This window comes from Alosa sapidissima, chromosome 21 (genome assembly GCF_018492685.1).
Source record: "Alosa sapidissima isolate fAloSap1 chromosome 21, fAloSap1.pri, whole genome shotgun sequence".
NCBI classification, from domain to species: Eukaryota; Metazoa; Chordata; class Actinopteri; order Clupeiformes; family Clupeidae; genus Alosa; species Alosa sapidissima.
Window position 1 is genome coordinate 29,455,262 of NC_055977.1, and position 21,433 is coordinate 29,476,694.

A 21,433-nucleotide genomic window follows, 5' to 3' on the forward strand; every position below is an offset into this window, starting at 1 on the left:
TCTATGGCCATATGAGAATCAGCCGACCAATCAAATATCTGGGTGGGCATTATACAATGATGGAAAGATGAACAACAGTGCCTATAAAGCTCAACAGTCCAGCCCACTACCGATTCTGAAAGTAAGAATCCAATACAATTTCCCCATTGACTACTGGAGTATAACTCAACACACATGATTGGCTTAATGTATTCACATGTCGACGTTTTGCCGCGGAAGGGGTGGGATATGTGTAGACAACTGCCCTTTTGGCGTTACAAACTAACCCCATGCATTTCTATGGAGGATTTTTTGAGTGCTGTGTCTCCTCATTAGAAAGTCTCTGGCTTAGGGGAGAAGTGGGATTTAGCCATTTATTTCCTTGAAAGACACTCTGACATGGTGCATCCCAACATTCGCATCCTACTCTCATAACTTTTGTTTCAAATTTGTTAGTTTTCATAGAATCTGCCATTACAGTAACCATTTTTCAATCATGGATATTTTCCTGATCTTTGGAGCTTTGGTATGACCAGAATTCTGAAATGTGGCATGCTAGTTTTATGTAGATATTCTCTGTAGATTCCAAATCTGTTTTTATTTATTTTTTTAGTTTTGTACATGGCTTTGTGACATTAGGAATAAATAGCAACTGGTATTATTAAATCATTAAAGGAAAATTCCGGTATTTAGCACTTTGAGTCCCTTTTCTGGTTTGTTTTGGATGAACTAGAGTGGTGGACACTGAAATTTTGACGATTGGTCCCATCTCGACTTTTCTGACTCGTTTTGAATAGCTTTTGACTAGTGACTAGTGGCTGCCCACAGGCATGCTCAAACATGTCCTAAAACAACCATTAACGTTCATTTTCAAAACCGTGCAACTCACCGAGTGGTTAGTGGTGTTCGTTGATTATTAAAATAAAATATATCGGCGCAATGTATGATTTCCAGCCTTCTTATTTGCTATTGTGGAACTATTTTTTCAGACACCTCACAACCGCGTATAAACTTCCGCTCAATATTTGAGCCTGAAGCATAGACGGTGGCGTAGTAATATCAACATGCAATGAGTCTTCCAACAGAAATCAATGGGATTTTACAAAATGCCAAATAAAACACGTCAGAAACTGTATTTCGCTAAGCTACTCGTTTTGGAACATCAACAAACACCACTAACCACTCGGTGAGTTGCACAGTTTTGAAAGGCGATTCAAAACGAGTCAGAAAAGTCGAGACAGGACCAATCGTCAAAATTTCATTGTCCACCACTCTAGTTCATCCCAAACAAACCAGAAAAGGGACTCAAAGTGCTAAATACCAGAATTTTCCTTTAAGCCAGTAGTGTATTATCAACATGAAAAGACAGTTTTTCATGCCCTTTGACAAGAGTAATTTCATCTTATATTTATTTAAATATAATTTAAATTAGATTTCAGTTAAAGGTACACTATGCAAGATTTTTTACCTTAATATAACCTCTACGAAGCCAAAGTGATGGTAAACAAACTTGTAATAAGAGAATTGTCACCTTGCATAGCCATATTGGGTCGCTGGCAAGATAACCAGCAATGCAACTTCAAGAATTGGCGACCCGAAGACATCTAACCAGAATTGTATAACATTACCTCAGAGGTATATACAGATATAATTTAGCTCTTTGGAGATTTTTTCCTGTTGCTAGTCCTTTGCCGCCACAACAAAAGCATTTCCATTGTGTTCATTGGGAAGAAGCCATGAGAAGTAGGCTATTTAAAACATTTCCATTGTGTACAGCGGGAACAAGCCATGAGAAGTAGGCTATTTACAACGGCAAAGTTCTAGAGTCGCTAAAAAATATCTGAAACTGCATAGTAAACCTTTAATTACAGAAATTATGAATGTGTTTTCCACATTTCCATTTTTTTTAAAAGGTGTGCCATATAGAATTAATTTTATGATCTGCAGATTTGTCATTTTTGAATTTATAGGATTTATTCATATTCAGACATGACAGACGCAAAGCATTCAACGGGCCTTTTTTGTCACAGCAACTGCTTTTGCGATCACAAGGCTAACACATCAGCTTGAACTCGTATGTCAGAGAAATGAGTTCCCTTCATCATTTACTGTGGACACTCTGAACAACAAGTTCTTTGTAACAGGGATCTCTGCAAGCCAAGCAACCAACTTAAAATGAAGACCCTTCAGGAGAAGGGTCTGCAACTGCAATGAGACATGTCTACATATACAACCAACAAAGGCCTTCATTATGCACTCATTAAAGGTAAGTTCCCGGTACAATCTCTCAATCATCCTCTGTAATCTCTCCAATCTCTAAATCACACAAAATAGAAATTTAACATTTATTCAATTTTGTTGAAGGAGGGGATGGAAAGAGCACAGCATAAATACAAAGTTTATATTGAAATCTTTAGTGGTTATCTCAATTACAGTTTTTAACTCTTTACAAACATTAGATGGCCATTCCAATAATGTTTAGATTGATTCAACACACAATGAAAGCATGAAATGCTACAGAGTAAAGAGTAATTACTCAATCTAATGCTGGTGTTGAATGGTTCTTTATCGTGTTACTTGAAACCCAATGCTTGCATTATCCTGTCAACAACTGTGGGCAACTGAGCAAATCCACGAGATGTCTGGCTCTGCAAGCATGCTATGATTGTAAGAACACTTAGGCCTTTTAGAGGTACACATTTCATAAGTATTAAGGATTGCTGTATATGTTGCAGGCTAGAGATTTTGTAGGCAGATGTCTTTTCAAAAGCAGTGAAAAAGAGGCTTCCAGTGTTGATGGTCAGAGAACAAAGCCTGCTGTACGGTGGTTTTCCTGAGACACACACACGCTTGCACAAACACACACACATACATACTTACACAACACGCATACAAACACACACACCTAGGACAATTCACGCCTCCACATCCACAAGCTCTGGAGGGAGGGGGGACTTGGGGTGCTTGCTTTCAAAGTGTTGCTTGAATGTTTTCGGATCTGGCATTTGTGACTATGGAGAAAAGATAGAAAATAATAATTAGACATTTTCCACAATACTTACATTTCTCCCCTATTGGACCCTAATCAAAAGTCTTTTCAACAATTTAAATGGCAATAGTTTTAGTTCTGTCACACCATGTCAAAAAACGAGTAAATAAAATAAAGTAAGTTCAAAATAACAGAGTAGCAACCGGTCGCTAAATTTAGTGGGATATAAAACAGCTCTATATTCGGAACGGACCTTGCAGACGCCGCAGGTATAGACCAGCGCTGCCTTTGCGGCGGTCTTCTGGTCATGTCCCTTGGCTTTCTTCAGATCTGCCTGCTTTTTGGCGTTCTTTTGCTGGGACTGAATCTTCTGATGTCCACGGGCCATGGCTGTTTGCTCGCTGAAAAAGAAAGACGGGATTACTTTTGATTATCGTTTTCGCACAGCAGTTCAATTACAAAGCAGGCTAACGTTACAATCCCACTTTCACCGCAACATAACAAAGACCTCTGGGAAATCAAAACCTAGCCACACACAAACTTCCATGCTACTTTTAATTAAGCACCTAATATAACGTTAGTGGTGAAATAGTGAGTTCTCTACATGAATTCACCGAGCAAATGTGCGAACCAAGAGTGCAATGGTAGCGCATATATCTATGAGCGCAGCCAGCTAATAACATTAAATGCACTCACAATCCAGGCAAAAGTGAATCTCTTAAAGAGTTGTTAGCCTCCGTAGGCTAGCGTTACGTCGGTAGCATCAGGTTTGAGTAGCTAACGTTTACGTTAACTAACGCCCAAGATACTGAAGTTGACTGAACCATTATAGCTTAAGACCTTTCACAAGATTAAAAACAACTAATATTTGGATACAGCTGACGATAGACGTCTTATCTCAAATCGGCATCGTGCTCCTTCTACTTAGCTTGATTCAGCTAACCGTAACGTAGCTTCTCGTTGTCCATATGGTTTCACTCAGAACGATCTAACTAGATCTGAAATGTTCATGGGTCTTCCCCAAAGCTGGCTTATAACTCGATACTTCCAGACGGGCGACATTTGCGACAAAAAAACTGTCAACTTTTAACGTAGATGGGTACCTGGCAGGTTATGTTATGGGCCGACAATCCAAACCTCTTGTTCGAAATGTGACAGCTGCTAAAGAGAACGTCGTTGGGTCCAGGAAATGATTCCTGGACGTTAAGGGTTCAAAATAAAAGCCCCTGCAGAATGTCGTGAAGCAGGCCTGATGATACAGCTCCGAGAGTTAATTAGCCATTAATATATAAAAAAAAAAACCGTATTTATTTAATACGAAACCCTAGAGGGGTCATTGCAAGATATTTTTTGGTATATATCCAGAAAACGTGCGCACATTTTACTAAATTGTGTGCACATTTTACTAAATCATGCGCTTGTTTTACTAAATAGTGCAGCCATTTTACTAAATTGTGCTCCCAATTTAGTAAATTGTGCGCACGATTTAGTAAATTGTGCTACGTTTTACTAAATAGTGCGCTCATTTTACTAAAATGTGCTCTCATTTTAATTGTTGTAAATTGAGAGCACAATGTAGTAAAATGAGCACACTATTTAGTAAAACGTGCACAATATTTACTAAATTGTGCGCATGTTTTACTAAATGAGATTTAATAAAATACAATTTAGTAAAATGAGTGCACAATTTACTAAAATGAGCGCACATAGGCTATCTTGCAATGACACCTCCTGGGCTCTGGTATATACGCTATGCAGGTTCAGGTATTTTGGCCACTGAGTCCCCCCTACCAAAGTCCTTTTAGGCAAGTCCCTCCACTCGGCAGCCATATTGCAACAGGGGGCAGTGTGGAAGATGCCACCTAAAGGCAAGCCTGTCCTCAGCAGGAGGACGAACAAGTGGGCACCACCAGCACAAGGCCAACAGAGGGGGATGGAGCCTCAGGAACCATCGGCCCAGCAGAGGGAGCAGTATTGGAGCTGGCGACCATGATGAAGACGCTGCTGCAGGCCCAAGAAGCGAGGGAAAACCGATGGGAGAAGGTGGTGCAGACCCAGGATCAGCGCTGGAAGACGATGAACCACCAATTCCAGCTACTCCAAGGCCAAGTGGGAGATATTCAAAGCAGTGAGCCTTCAAGAGCCAACACACCCCAGCCACTTACATTGACGGGAGATTCCAGAGAGACAAGGTTTAAGGATCCTAAGCTCCACCCGCTATCGAAAGAAGACGACATCGAACATTTCCTGGCCACGTTCGAGAGGGTTGCAGCGACCTGCAGGTTGCAGGTCGCTGCATTCGGTGCAGGATATTACAGAGATGATCATCCTGGAACAGTTCATGGAGATGTTGAGCACAGATATGGCCATCTGGATCCAGGAGCATGACCCAAAGACGGCAGATGAGGCAGCCAGGTTGGCGGAAGTGTTCCAGTCTGCTCGCCTGGGCATGAGAGGCTCCAGTACAAGCCAGTGGAGTTCAGCCAGAAGTCTGATTGGGGTGATGAGAAGCGTGGTCAGTCTCAGGGTAGGTCAACCAGTTATAATAGATGGTCAGATAATTCTAGACAGGATATTTAACTGTGGGAAACCCGGTCACACTAGACAAAATTGTCAGGTAAGGAAAACACAGGGCACAAACATTTGCTATATACCAAGACCACACACACCACATACACAACATGTATCTTACAGCACAGGGCACTCAGTCCAGGTTTTGGTTAATGGAGAATCTGCAAAAGCTCTTGTGGATACCGGCAGCTCACAAACACTGGTCCATCAAAGTCTAGTTGCAGAGGAGGAGTGTAGGGTCCAACCTACGTGATGTGAAGAGTTACCCTACCACTGAAATTTTTCTTACTGTGAGTGGCCAGACCTTCTTCATGTCTGTTGCTATAGCACCCCAGCTGCCTTATGAAGTGGTGTTAGGCCATGATCTACCAATCTTGTGTGATTTAGTACCCCAGAGTATTAAGCACTGTAATGCAGTCACTAGGGCCCAGAGGGCTAGTGAGATGAGGGCACTTCCTTTTGCTGATGATGACTTGGTGCTGGATGTGGGGAGTAGACCAGAGCGGAAACATTTGTCAAGACAGGAGAAACGTAGACAGAAAATGGCAGTTGAGGCTGGTCAGGAGAAGCAAGAGGGGCCACAACCAAGCATGGCATTGCAGGTTGACATACCTACAAACATTGTTGAGTTGCAGAGACAGGATAAGACTCTGGAGCTATGGTTTCAGAAGGCAACAAGGGGTGAAGGGGGGTTCAAGCTTAGGAAGGATATCCTGTACCAAGTGAAAGGAGAGTGTGAGAACCTAGTGGTGCCCAGCCCTATCAGAGAGAGCGTAATGACCTTGGCCCATTCTATCCCACGGTCAGGACATCTAGGAAAACACAAAACACTTGCCAGAATAGGGAGCCGGTTTAGTTGGCCCAATATGTACACTGACATATCCAATTTTGTTCTTACATGTCCAGAATGTCAGCTTACCTCAGGGAGAGCAGTCCCACGTGCACACCTACATCCTCTTCCGGTCACTGAAACACCCTTTTCACGTATTGGGATGGATATAGTTGGCCCACTGGAAGTAAAGGGGGGTACCGCTACATCCTAGTACTGTGTGACTACAGAGGGTCCCCGTTAAAAATTGACACTTCATTCACGATAATGGTGATTCACGCAGCTGGGTGACATGTAAGGACAACTGCAGCCGCTTGGGGGCAGCATAGTCCGCTGTGGCGTTCAACGGTCGAACCGGACGGCGCATTCGACAGCAAGGGCTGTGATTGGCCGAGTTTTCAGTGCGTTTCTCTGTTTTTAGCAGCCCCTGCAACATGCTAATCCACTGTAGCCTAAGCTTTGTACATAATGTTAAACATAGTTTTGGATTCAGTGGCAAGATTTCTTGATTGTATAGTGCCTGTCTCTCAGTAATGTTTTAAAATGAGAGCTTCGTCAGCTGGCAGTAGGCTACTTTGTCGGTAGTCATGAGAAGTTCGCTTGCTAACAGAACATAAAAATGCTGCCCAGAAACCTTGTGAATAGTTCTGACACTAACGAGGTTGAAATATAGCATTTGCCTACAGCATCTCCTTAACAGTAATGTTAACAAAATGACAGCATTCATATGACAAAGGAAAACGAATCCGGTCACTCAAGACTGTGCCGCAGCCGTGGGGCAGAAGACGCTTGGTGGCCGTCCACAACACAACTTAACCTAAATAGCCGGCTGCTGTAAGCTACAATCGGATTTTATTGTATACCCCTGTTGTCTCAATGATGATAACATCTAATTTCCGACTATATTTCAAAGTGTGCCGTTCATTTGCATTATTAACATAACATCGTATTTTGTCATTTTTGGCGAAGACATGCATTCCGTTAGGGATATTGAACATATTTAACATTCTCTAACCATCGTGATTTCGAATTGGTGCAGTTGTCAGCACAAAAAATCATTTTATTCTTTTGCTCTTTTGCATTGCTCTATGCTGTTCTATGGTGCTTTCTGCCTCTTTGTTGCGCACGCATGTTTTCGTGACGTTTCATAGAAATCCATATATAATGAGCGCATAAAACGACTTGTTGACGTTTTGGGACATTAATCTACATGTAGGCTACGTTAAGCTTTAAGGATTGTATGTCCTTAATTTATTTATATAGGCCTATTTAGGCTACTTGCGCAAACCCTGGATACTTTTATTGCCACACAACAATATTGGTGGTATTTGTTACATTAGCTTCAAAAGGCACCGCTTCAGAAAGCTGCACTGCTTGTGAAAGAAGGGGGTGGGGGAGGGGAGCTTGCAGCCAAGTGTCGGAAAAATGCATAGCCTACAACACAGAACTCTCGCATTAGTCACTGACAGTAGACACGCTTCCAGCCTAATGACTTTCACACATTTTGAATGATTTACAGTATGCCTATACATTAGCGCTCCACGTGTAGAGACTGTGCAGAATACAATGTGTGAATGATGCTCAATGATTTGCCAATAGCCTATAATAGTCTTCTGCTGGGTTGCATGTACTGTATAGCCTAGTTTTACTGTACATTTTTTCAGCCTTTATTGGTTAAATGACCATTTTTATTACGAAAATATTTCTTAACTTCAAAAACACAGTGTCTAAAACTCGGTGTCATTCAGACTCAACCCTCTTGACGTTTGGTGATTAATTGACAGCTGTTTTGGGACACGTTAAACTTTCTTTATAATGAGCGCATAAAACGACTTGTTGTTTGGGACATTAAGCTACGTTAAGCTTTTTCACGTTAAGGATTGTATGTCCTTAATTTATTTATATATTTAGGCTACTTGCGCAAACCCTGGATACTTTTATTGCCACACAACAATATTGGTGGTATTTGTTACATTAGCTTCAAAAGGCACCGCTTCAGAAAGCTGCACTGCTTGTGAAAGAAGGGGGTGGGGGAGGGGAGCTTGCAGCCAAGTGTCGGAAAAATGCATAGCCTACAACACAGAACCCGCTTCTCGCACTAGTCACTGACAGTAGACACGCTTCCAGCCTAATGACTTTCACACATTTTGCAGAGAAAGCTCGAGTAGCCGAGAGAGCAGAGAAAGCTCGAGTAGCCGAGAGAGACGCCGAGAATGATCGGTTGAAAGCGGAGGTCAAAAACCTCAAACGAGAGCTTCAACAACTCCGAGAGGCAGCCACTTGGAGAGCCACAGAGACATTTTACAGGAGATGAGAGCTGGAATCGGAGAACTTCAGGCGACGCTACGTGAGCAGAGAAGTTATTCGACGCCTGAGAGACCAATCCCCAGGTGCACCTCGACACCAGCTCCAGAAACGTCCTCCTTGCAGATGTCTCCATTGGCCCTCTCCGTCACACTCAACGACAGCATCCAAGTTCCTAGTCAACACGCAGACGTGACCTTGCGTGATGTTGGTCCCGAAGACCACGCTAAGATTCACCAACAGAGCTACGGCCAAGTGGGCAGATACGGATGCCTGCTCTTCAGGTCCATCGTCACAGAGGAACACTATAAAGCCTGGAGCAAAACCACCAACTGGGATGGAGCGAAGGGCAAGCGAGCACTGCCGCAAAATGTGAAAAACTTTGTGGTCTCAACACTACAACGAAAGTTCCCTGCTATGGGGAGGAGTGAACTGAAGGACTGCATCAATAAGATCAACGAATTCCTCCGCACAACACGCAGATCTTCCCAGGGATTCAACGTGCTTTAAATTTAGACTGTAGAATGTAGACTGTTCATTATTTCAATAAATACGTTTTCTCTGAAGCACTTTCCCGACTTCGTCTTTCTATAGGCTAAGCATATCATGGAAATAGAGTAGAAAACTGGATTTAACTAAACAAATGTAACTAAGTAAACTGATTGTTTACTCTACAGTAGGCTATGTTCCCCCTCTCAGGCTGTACAATAGGCCTATTGAAAGTAGGCTAATGAGCTCAATAGACACGTTAGCGCTTCCATTAGGAAACTTTCGTTGCAGACTTTCACAACTGATTGTTTAGCCTACAGTAGCCTACTGTAGGCCTACTCTACAGTAGCCTAGGCTATAGGTTATGTTCCCCCTCTCAGGCTGTACAGTAGGCCTATTGAAAGTAGACTAATGAGCTTAGACACATTAGCGCTTCCAGCCTAATGACTTTCACACATGAATGATTTACAGTAGACACATTAGCGCTCCACGCAGTGGCCTAACTAGGCCTAGTAGATGCAGCAAGTGCAGTCGCACCAGGGCCTGTGACCTCCGTCGCTACCCCCGCAATGCAATTGCTGGAAAATTCTATACCGGTCCTTTCTGACTACCTGCGTGCCTTTGGCCAGGCCAAGGCTACAGCGCAGACACTCGCAAATAAATGGGGGTCAGAGTACATTTGAAAATGTTAGAGCACGGAGAGTGAAGCGTCACTTTGACGAACTATCGGAAGATGAACGCTTAACCGATGCAGAGAGATACTTCAAAGTGCAGGTATTTAATGCAACTCTGGACATCATAATCAGTCAGCTCTCCCAAAGATGTGCAAGCATGCGGAAAACTTATGTGGTTGAGTCTTTACGTCCTATGATCCTTCAACTCGCAGGTGATGATGAACTGCTTGAAAAGGCAGTACGTTTGTCAGACCATTATAGCATGGACATTGCACCGACATTCCCAACACAACTCCTCTCATTTAGGTCTTGCTTTAAAGCAGAGATTTCACAGAAGTCATCTATTTTTCAACTTGCCAAAAGGCTGGTGGTAGATTATGACAGTGTAACATCCACATTCGGGGAAGTGTGTACTGCTCTCATGTTGTTTCTACATTGCCTGTGACAACTGAGCGATCTTTTTCCAAACGTTCAACAATTGCTGGTGTACAGGCTATAATCAATTAGCTAAATCATTTGTCCAGCTGTTTAAACATTTTTTCATGTTACATTCAAACGCAAAAGGTGCTTTGATATCTTTTTTGTTTAAACGTCGGCAAGCAGGCATGCTGCGGTTGCAATGAATGAGGATAATTGGTTTTATCTGCGGTGTTATTTTTTGCATTTTGAATATGACTCGCTCCAGCACGTCTACTTTTTTGCACGGTGCTTTCTTAAAGGAGCTGCACCATCTTACAACAATTGCATCTACATTTTCATATTAGAATGTTTTGTCAAGTGTAAGCTTAAACTACCGTGATCAAATTAAGTTTCCGTGCCCCCGCTGAAAGTCTCTATGCCCTTATGCGCTTATCGTTACACTATCAAATCTATAAGTAACCGTGACAAATAGGGTATAAGATATATAAACTCACGCTATTGTATTATCATATATGTTTGGTAATGGCTCAGCTTTCTCTGATTGTTCTACTGACTTGGAAACTGCATCATGGAAGCAGTAAGTCAAGTCGCATCAAAAATAGTAGTGGCAGAACTCCAAAGTGACACCTTGTGGTTGTTTGTGTCAACTGCAGTTTGTGCCATTTCTGCTGAGAAAATGGGGATCGTGATTCCTGAAGGAACCCGTCCAAACTTAACGGGGACCCACTGTATGCGACTAGATATCCGGAAGCCTTTCCTCTCAAAAACATCAAAGCAAGACAGGTGGCCAATTGCTTAGTGCAGCTTTTTTCACGGGTGGGGGTGCCAAGAGAGGTAGTGACAGATCAGGGCACTAATTGTGTTGAAGCTAGTGTACAGTCTGTTGGGCATCAAAGGCATCAAGACCACGCCTTATCACCCCCAGACAGACGGGTTAGTGTCCATCGTTTTGTCTCGCAGACCGGAAAGGATTGGGACGAGTGGCTGCCATACCTCTTGTTTGCGTACAGGGAGGTGCCACAGGCCTCCACAGGCTTCTCTCCCTCTGAGCTCCTTTATGGTCGGCAAGTGAAAGGGCCGTTAGACCTGTTGAAGGAGCTCTGGGAGGGGCCTAAGGAAGAGAACCGGAATGTGGCACTGTACGTCATCCAGATGAGGAACAGGCTGGAAGAGATGTCGGCGCTGGCGCATCAGAACATGGTGATGGCGCAGAAAAGACAGAAAACCTGGTACGATGGAAAAGCCAGAGAGCAGACTTTCGTGCCTGGCCAGAAGGTGCTGCTTCTACTACCCACAGATGACAACAAACTCCTGGCCAAGTGGCATGGCCCCTATGAAATCACCAGGAGAATGGGAGAGGTCACCTATGAGGTCCATATGCCAGAGCGGGGTAAGAAGAAAGACTTTCCATGTTAACCTTTTGAAGGCATTTCATTCCAGAGACCAAGTGGAGACGCTCTTTGTCCGGGCAGTGACTGAGGAAGAGGAGCCAGAGGAGCAGTTTTTCCCGGTCAAGACTACCTCACAGACGGTGGACCTTGCCCACCAGGAGGAGGTCCAGCAGGGTCAGGAAAGCGAAGTACATCTCAACGATTGATCTTTCCCGGGGCTATTGGCAAGTGCCACTGAGGGAGCGAGCAAAAGAGATCGCGGCTTTCCGGACCCCGTTTGGCCTTTACCACTTTCGGGTAATGCCTGCCGGCCTACAGGGGGCGCCAGCGAGTTTTCAGAGGCTCATGGACACCGTACTGGCGGGAGTCAACAAGTTTACGGCAGCATACCTGGATGATGTGGTGATATACAGCAACACCTGGCAAGAACACCTGTACCACCTCAAGCAGGTCTTTGAGCATATCCAGGGAGCGGGGCTGACCATAAATCCAAAGAAGTGTGCCCTGGGGAAGAGAGAAGTCAGCTACCTGGGTTATGTGATTGGCGCGGGGGTGATCCGACCACAGGTGGAGAAAGTGGACTCCATTCGCAGCTGCACACCTCCAACCACAAAAAGGAAGGTGAGATCCTTTTTGGGGCTAGTGGGGTGGTATCGAAGGTTTATTCCTAACTTTTCGGAGAGGTCATCTCCCCTTTCTGATCTCACCAGGGCGGCAGCACCAAACAGAGTGGTCTGGACGGAGCAGTGCGAGTTGGCCTTTCAGGACCTGAAGGGGGCAGTCTGCGGCGACTCGGTCCTGCTGAGCCCCGACTTCGACAGGCCATTCATTGTCCAGACAGACGCTTCTGGGGTGGGGCTCGGTGCGGTCCTGCTTCAGGAGGTGGATGGGTTCCGGAGGCTTGTGGCATTCATCAGCCGAAAGCTGTTCCCGAGGGAGAGGCGGTACTCGGCTGTGGAGCTGGAGTGTCTGGCGATTAAGTGGGCCCTCGACTCCCTGAGATATTACCTCCTGGGGAGACCGTTCCAGCTGGAGACAGACCACAGAGCGCTTCAGTGGCTGGAGAGGATGCGTGACACTAACTCCAGGGTCACCAGGTGGTACCTGTCTCTCAACCATACAACTTCACCGTGACGTACTGGCCTGGGGCCTCAAACAGAGTGGCGGATTTTCTTTCCCGCATCCCAGAAGAGGGGGGGGGAGGAGTGAGCATGGAGCCCGGCTTGGGAGAGCCCTTTTCAGGCGTCGGCGTCTGTATGGGAGGGGGGAAGTGTAGCGGTGCGGCTGCCCGCTACCCTTAAAGTGAATACAGCTGATCCGAACGGGATTGAGACCGTGGTTCACAAACACCCTTTTATTAGCACGTTAGCACAAACATAGTATTCCAGCGCACACACAAACATGACATTCCAATACATTCAGGACGCCGCCTGCAACACAAACATAAATCGCGACGTTACTGAAAGGCCAAAGACAATGAAACATGGTACGAACAGTTCACAAACATGGACAGAGACGTGGTGATATTTGAACCAGAAATGTATGTTCGTAGAGATAATTCATTTTGGTTATGATGGTGGGTTAGGCCATGCAAAATATATTCTTGGCCAAAATGGGTCTAAAGAAGAGAAGGGTCTAAAGTGAGCTTGAGACAACACCTGGACATGGAATAGTGGTACACATCAGTCAATCCTTGTGAGGGGAGAATTGTTATATTTTTGAGTTGTAATTATTAGAACTGTTTTAGGGTTAATTGAGAGTCGTTGCATTGGAGTTTTTTTTTTTTGTTTGTTTATTTCAGTTAGTTATTTTTTTTTTCCTTTTCTCCTGACTGACTTACTGATGCTTACCTGCGGCAAAAGAAAATAAAACGCATACAACTGCCTTTGCCCAAACATCTGACGCACTGCCTCCAGTTTTTCCACCGCCGTGAGGATAACCCGACTACAACATTTAATCATTGGCTACTGCAGTATTACAGTAGTCAATGATTAAATGTAATGGGCTGTTGTAATACCATTGTTAGCTGTGTTTATATTGCCATTTTATTATTAATTTTATATTTATCATTGTGTATTTTATATCGTGTGTGTGTGAAAACGGTTAACGTTAACGTTAGCAACATGGTGCAGTGCTTCGTACCTGACTGTCATCCTATGCTGTCATCACTGCTCGGTCGGACCATCACATCACACGTTTTGTGTAAACCTACCACTAGATGGCAGCCTATTATCAAAACTTTTTTTGTTATCGTGGTCTGTGCTCACACTCTATGAGTGCTGGGTGATTTTTTTACAGTAACATTTGTTTTTGCTCAATTCATTTAAGCCTGATGTAGTATTTCTTACAGACACATCGTAGTGTTTCAGATATCGTATCTGTATAGTGCAATACTGGACAGTATAAGTGGCCTATGCACTGTAATTAGACCCATACTGTGAATAAATGTGTACCCTTGCACAAATTAAATTGAATTGTGCAGCAGTCTGAGAACAGAGGGAGCACTGATCACTATTCCTTTTCTCCTTTCTCCTGTATTGTGAATAAATGTGTATCTTTGTGCAAATTAAATTCAAATTTGCAGCAGTCTGAGAACAGAGGAAACACTGATCACAATTTCTTTCTTCTTTAAATCTCTATCAAAGTACATCACTTATCTTGCCATTGTTCCTAGATCAAATGTATCGTCTCGTAGCGTTTTTTCCTTATTATGACTACAGTGAATTTCTTTTGCATTTTGGAGAATCAGACCCTGTGTCCCTCTTCAACTTTTGCACAAGGGCGCACATAGTTGCAGCAACGTTTAAACCTTGCAGTCCCCAGCTGTACATTTAGGAGTATAATTACTTACCACTAGATGGCATTGTAAGGTTCTTCCTAGGGCCTGGAAAGTCATGAAGTCATGCATAGTATACAATCCACCGGGCATCAAACCCAGGTCCTCAGGGTACCAAACCTACACCTGCCTACAACACCAAAAAGCCAGGCTTGTTGGTGGGGCAGTCAGAGTACATACTCAACACTATTTTAGATGTTTTTTGGCCTTTTCAGCTTTATTCAAATAGGACAGTGAAGAGTGAGCTGAAGTCAGATTATGTGTCACCATAGATTCAGCTTTACTCCACTGCTATGCTGATGACACCCAACTGTACCTCAGCACCTAACCCTCCATTCAACTCCCACCCACGCCACATGTCAACTGCCTGTGAGAAATAAAAACCTGGATGACTGCTAATCTTTTCAAACTAAACAGCAGTAATGCTCATGGTGGGGGCTCCTGCAGCACCGCTCAAGAAGGTCGTGGTTTCCTCATGGATGTGGGTGGTTGCTCCATCTCTCCATCCCCAGAAGTCTGCAATCTGGGCGTTATCTTGGACTCCACCCTCTCATTCCAGTCACATATCAAAAACATCACCAAATCTACCTTCTATCACCTCAGAAACATCTAAAGACTTCGACCCTCACGCTCGGACTCTTGTCACTGAAACTCTCATCTACTCCTTCATCACCTCCTTTCTGGACTATAATGGTGTCCTGTCTGGTTTGCCCAGCAAGGCCCTTGATAGGCTACGTCCAGGTCTCAGCTGCCAGGGTCCTAACACGCACAAAACCCTGGCAGCATATCACCCCCATCCTCATGCAACTTCACTGGCTGCCAGTCAAGTCACACATCACCTATAAAATCCTCCTCCTCACCTACACCTACATCCTCGCTGACCCCAGTCATCCCAGCCACAGTCTCTTCACCCTCCTACCATATATTTCTCTCTCTCTCTATCTCTCTTGGCGTGGCCTACTGGTTAGCGCTTCAGACTTGTAACCGGAGGGTTGCCGGTTTGAACCCCGACCAGTAGGCACGGCTGAAGTGCCCTTGAGCAGGGCACCTAACCCCTCACTGCTCCCCGAGCACCGCTGTTGTTGCAGGCAGCTCACTGTGTCGGGATTAGTGTGTGCTTCACCTCACTGTGTGTTCACTGTGTGCTGAGTGTGTTTCACTAATTCACGGATTGGGATAAATGCAGACCAAATTTCCCTCAAGGGATCAAAAGAGTATACTATATACACTTGCCCCCCACCCCCTCACTCACACACCATTACACCATAACCCCTCACACACATACAGACACCATAACACCCCACGCACACACACAGACACACACTCACACACCATTACACCATTCCCCCTCAAACACACACACCATACCCACACAGCCTATTACCCCCCCCCCCCCCCCACACACACACACACACACACACCATCCCCCCACCCATACACACACCATTCCATCACCCCCCACCCAAACACACAGCATACCCCCCCCCCACACACAGGTACACCCCCTCCCCAGGGGTGTAGTAGTAAAACAAGAGGTGGGTAAACTATGAATTCTGTGATTTCAGTGAGGTGATCTGCGCCATGCGGTATCAATTTTTTTAAAAAGCCATTCAGAACATGTTTGATGATGGTGGAGGTCCAATGTTTATAACAATACCAGTGGTATTAAATAGAGTGTTGATGAGTGTACATAGTGTGAATGTGGATAATACAGTGTGGTTTTTGAATGTTAAAAGTTGCAATTGATGAATAAAGTCTTTTGAGAGGTGGATAAACTCTATTTCTGAAATGTCAGAAGTTGATAAACTGATAATACTGCCCCTCCCCGTACACCCCATTATGCCACCCCACACCAACACCCCCCATCACCCATTTTACACTATTTCATCACTCCCCCCCCCCCCCCCCACACACACACACAGGTACACCTCCCTCCCCCACACACCCCATTACCCCCAACCCCCCCTACACACACACACCTATACTACAAGTACATATCTCTCTCCCCCACACACCCCAAATAATACCCCAACCCCCACCCACACACCATTAAACCATACCCCAAAGACACAATCCCCCCTCCCCCATACATATCCCCTCCACAGGCACCCCCCCCCCCCCCCCCACGCACCATTTCATCACTTGAACTTGAATTTGAACAAATCTCTCTCCACACTTGCACCCCAGAATCTCACTGATCTCCTCCACCCTTACATTCAGGGGCCGTGCACACGACGCCTGCAGTTTAGGAGACCGATACCGATAGCTTTTGAAACCGGCTTCCGAAGTGGGAACTTTTGAAACCGCCAGCTAACTTTCGCCATGTAGACGCCTGTAGGTGCGAAGCCGGCAACTTTATGATGACATAGCCCCACCTCTCAACTCAGCCACCACGCACTCGATCTGACATGTTGCTTGTCAAAACAAACCAAACCATTTATTTATCATATTAAAATGTTTTTCTTTTCCCTGTCATGATTTATGTGCACAATGTAGCCTATCAGCTTTTAGTGGCTAAGTTAGAAGCACACGTTAGCTTAACTTAGTTAAACATTAGCTTACTGCATGTTAGTGTTTTCTCCAGTGGTGCTCAGACCTAATGCAATGTGTAGGCAAAGCATTTGAAATTTCACATAGCAGTCACATACCTTGAAAATTAACTTTATTAGTTTAACAGTTGAATTGAAAACCGAATTGTCTGTAGTCTCCTTATTTCATGCGACTGCTTAACCAGAGCACTTATTAGACATTCTCTGGCTTAACAAACTGTTTCAACAATGTTTTCTTCTACGCGATTCACGCGAAATTATCGTGAAGCTTCTGCACAGCGGCGCCATCGACTGGTCTGGCATATGCACTACAGCACATTTAGCCGGTTACACCTCTGTGTGTTTTTTCTTGCCGGAGTCGTTAAAGGTGTGAAAGCGGTAAGAGAAAATCCACCCGGCGGTGTCGTGTAAACGGCCTCTCAGTCACAGCCCTTGGTCCTCTGACAAGGATCAGCTTGCCCCCCCCCCCCCCCCCCCCACCCCTGTACCAGACTCCAGACCTTTGGGGACAGAGCCTTCTGTGCTGCTGTCCCCAGTCTATGGAACAATCTACCCCTCCACGCAGTGCCCCCTCCCTAGGTGTGTTCCAAAGACTCCTAACAGCACACCTATTGACTGAGGCCTTTGGCCTCTAACCCCCCTTTCCCTACCCCTTCTTTTTTGTTTTCTTGTTAAGAGACCTTATCTTGAAAGTTCTATGTGCCCTGACTGTCATACCGAGCCTGGCTTTTTGCCGTTGCGGTCAAGCTGCAGGGTTGGTAGCCCTGAGACCCTGGTTCGAGGCTGGGTGGGGAAACTGCTCTCTCCCTCTGCTATATGTGCTGTCAGACGTGGGATGGCTTGCTCAATGTATGAGCCATATGAGGCACCCCAAGGATACGTAGGTTAGGCTTGTATGTGGGGCACCCTGGGATGGGAGAAGCACGGCTGGTGGACGCCTGAGGGAAGCCAGTGTGCTTGAAGCGCATGGGCACACTTCCCAAAGGGGAGGGCAGTATGACGGACTACCGTCACTATACGTTGAGTATACGGTCTGACTGGCTCTTTGGCGTCGCAGTCAAGCTGCAGGTTTGGTACCCCGGAGACCCAGGTTCGAGGCCAAGTGGGGTGACTGCTCTCTCCCTTTGTCCCATGTGCACTTGGACCTGAATATGGTATGGCCATTGCACCACAGCACAGCATACTAAACCCTACTGACTGCACTCCAACACACTTGATTAAAAGTCAAGTGAAAAAAACCTTTGTGAAGAATATGGAGAGCAACATCACCTGACGTATATTCCAACATGACATCATATATGACGAGTGACAAATACAATGACAGGGTATATAAAACCACTCTCTGTTTCTATCAGGACTGTATGTCATTAGGAGGTAAATCCACCATGACTGGGTCATGCCTGGACACGTCAAAATCCCTCTGCCAAAAAAGAGACCAACACAAGTTAACTATGGGATTACCTCATGGCCAAAAGTTAATGTACACAGAAAGTCGTTAGAGAGTCAGAACATTCATAACTCAATCACAACACATCTCAATTAGATTTTGCTGTAAAGTACTTTTTATTTCCATTATTTTCCATTTTCAGCACAGGAACCAATTCAAGAAAGTTTGTGCATCACAAAAAAGTGTTTATAAAGAATATGATCATGGAAATGACTAAAATATTCCATATAGATAGATGTGTTGTCTTAACAATGTAATTAGTTTCAGATATACCTTCTGTATACAGCTGTAGTTCTAGTTCTAGATCTAATTTTCCAGTACTGACTGGTGGACAATACATATCCCTTACTCAAACCATCATTTTGCCAGATTTGTTTTAGTGTTCAGTAATGTGAGACTAGAAATTATAACTTGTGTGACTGAAAAGTAACATAAACATTGCTTTGAATTATAAGTTGTAAGATCACATGTGGCCCAATGTGTAAAATGTTTATTTTCCCATTACAGTAAATGAAGTAAATGTACAAAAAACAGGAATACTCAAGTCTGTCTTTGTTCAGACTTACCTTATGATGGCCATTCATGAGAGAAATGTTATCATTGTGAGAAAAGCTCCCAGCGGTTATATGGTGTTACATTACAGCTCTTTTCACTTCATAAGAAAGAAAGAGAAGCCTTACAGTTCTTTGTTGACGGGGGAGAAAGGGGGAGACAGGCTTGGTTGTACTCTGAAAATGTGCTAATCTTACACTTTATTTTACTTGAATACTAATAAGGTGCTTATCTAATATTTTGTTATGAGGACAAAACATGAAAATGAAATGAAAATCACATGCAGTTATGTGGAATATGCCCTCAGTAAGCATCAGCGTTAAATCTCATTTGAAGTTTGGTGGGGAGGAGCAGCGCTAAGGTCTATAAAAGGAAATCCACCAGGTGCCTGTCAGGGGCACGTCTGGGTCGAGAAATGGAGATGTCTGGTCTTTGCTCTGCTGAAACAAAACATGACCAGTGTTGTGCTGGTCTTTCACAGACATGTACTATTGTTCATCTGTCTTTTAGATGATTTATTCAATTAATGTAATTGGAAGGTGGTGTTAACTCAAAACTATTGTAATACAGTTATGTCTTCATGTTGTTTACTCACAATACAAATAATTCTCAGATAGTTCTGATTCTTCCATCTGTTAGGGGGAAGTTTGATCTTCCTTCTTTGTCACTTCCCTTTGATATAACTCATCAGTGTCCAAAAAACGTCAGGTTTTCTGAACACGCATTGGCAAAAGGTAACATTTAAGCATAGAACAATATCCAAAAGATGCACCATGTGAAACACAGCTTGGCCATGGTTCTGATAGTGGTCTGATAATGCAAATACTACTGGTTTGGATGACAGTCCATCTATTGAGAGGAGAACATGCACCCACAGTACAGAGATAGACATACAGACACACACATACACACACAGACACACACACAGACACACACACACACACACACACACACATACACACACACACGGATGTCTGTCTGCAAGTGCTGCTGATGTTGATCTTCTTCCCTCTCTTTTACTAAACCCGCTCTACAGCTCTTGCGGGTCTGTGGAACTGGTTTGTGTGAGGGCAGGTGTTTTGGTGTAAGCAAATGTGTGTGCAACTGTGCATGTGTGTGTGTACATGTATGTGTGTGTGTGTGTGTGCGTGTGTGTGTGTGTGTGTGTGTGTATGCGTGTGTGTGTGTGTGTGTGTGTGTGTGTGTGTGTGTGTGTGTGTGTGTGTGTGTTTGTGTGTGTGTGTGTTGTGTTTGTGTGTGTGTGTGTGTGTGTGTGTGTGTGTTTGTGTGTGTGTGTGTGTGTGTGTGTGTGTGTGTGTGTGTGTGTGTGTGTGTGTGTGTGTGTGTGTGTATGTGAGAGATAGAGAGAGGGTGTATGTGTGTGCATGTATGAGAGAGAGAGAGGCTTTCTCTGGTACGTAAGGGACCATTCTACTCTACTGACCCCCAGTTTTCTGACCCCACGCTTGTGTTGTCACCCCGGCCAGACCTGACATACCAGCCAGAGTCCCTTTCCCCGGCATTCCTGTCCCTTCTCCCTCTACGTCTCTCTACTTAACCGCTACTTGCCAAACAGGTATGCCAAAACAGCCCCAGCAAGTCACAACAGGACAAGCGTGCTTTTTTTCCCACTGGGAAATTCTTGGCATGCAACACACCTTTCACCGTTCCCACAGTTGCTGCATTGCTCCAATGGAATCCTGTGATAATATGGAAAAGAGCATAAGAGGCCTCTCCCTACTCATGCCCTGGCCTGTCCATGACCTGTCAAAGGGCTACCTCAATTGCCAGATGTACAACATCCAGAATCCAGCAAGCCTTCAGTATGGAGAGTGAAATGGAAAAAAATGAGAACAGGAGAATTTGACTAGCACCTTCATGTTTAACATACAGCTTTTAATATTTTATGCAAATGAGGCAAGGTGTGTGTGTGTGTGTGACAGAGGCAGAAAGCATACCCAGAGCCAAAGTATATATATATCCTGCACTAAAATCAGGTGCACTCCCCTGCATCCTGTCCTGTTGTTTGTGTGTGCAAGGTAGGGGCTTAGTTTGCGAAGCTCTTTCCCAATCGTGCGGTTCAGTTGCATTAGGCTTAATCCTTGGGCTGTGTTCAGAAAATGCCATAAAGCTCAGTGCTGAAGGACCCCACCTGTATTTATTTTACACTTATTAGGGCAGAACTCTAAAGAGTCCAGGTGGGGGAATAATGATGGAGAATGGTGTTGAGTGAGGCTTTAAAGTTTTCCATCAGGGATATATTTCTTAACAAAAAAATATTCAAATCTATTTAATGTCTTAAAAAATGGGCAGTAAATAAACCTAACTGTCTGACTAAGAGGAAAACATAGTGAAACAATGTGAAGCAAATGGAAAGGCTTTTGCAATTGCGTAGCCTTTTTA

The 21,433-nt window shown here is 44.4% G+C and overlaps 1 protein-coding gene across 1 annotated transcript; it reads right to left on the reverse strand.

Moving 5' to 3' along the window:
- Positions 1 to 1,931: 1,931 nt before the first annotated feature.
- On the reverse strand, positions 1,932 to 4,216 carry znf706 (zinc finger protein 706). The gene is made up of 3 exons (XM_042077252.1): positions 4,072 to 4,216; positions 3,222 to 3,369; positions 1,932 to 2,990 (listed from the first exon to the last, which is right to left on the reverse strand). The coding sequence occupies exons 2-3, from the start codon at positions 3,354 to 3,356 to the stop codon at positions 2,895 to 2,897; spliced, it is 231 nt and encodes a 76-aa protein (XP_041933186.1). The 5' UTR covers positions 3,357 to 3,369; positions 4,072 to 4,216; the 3' UTR covers positions 1,932 to 2,894.
- Between the last annotated feature and the right edge of the window lie 17,217 nt (positions 4,217 to 21,433).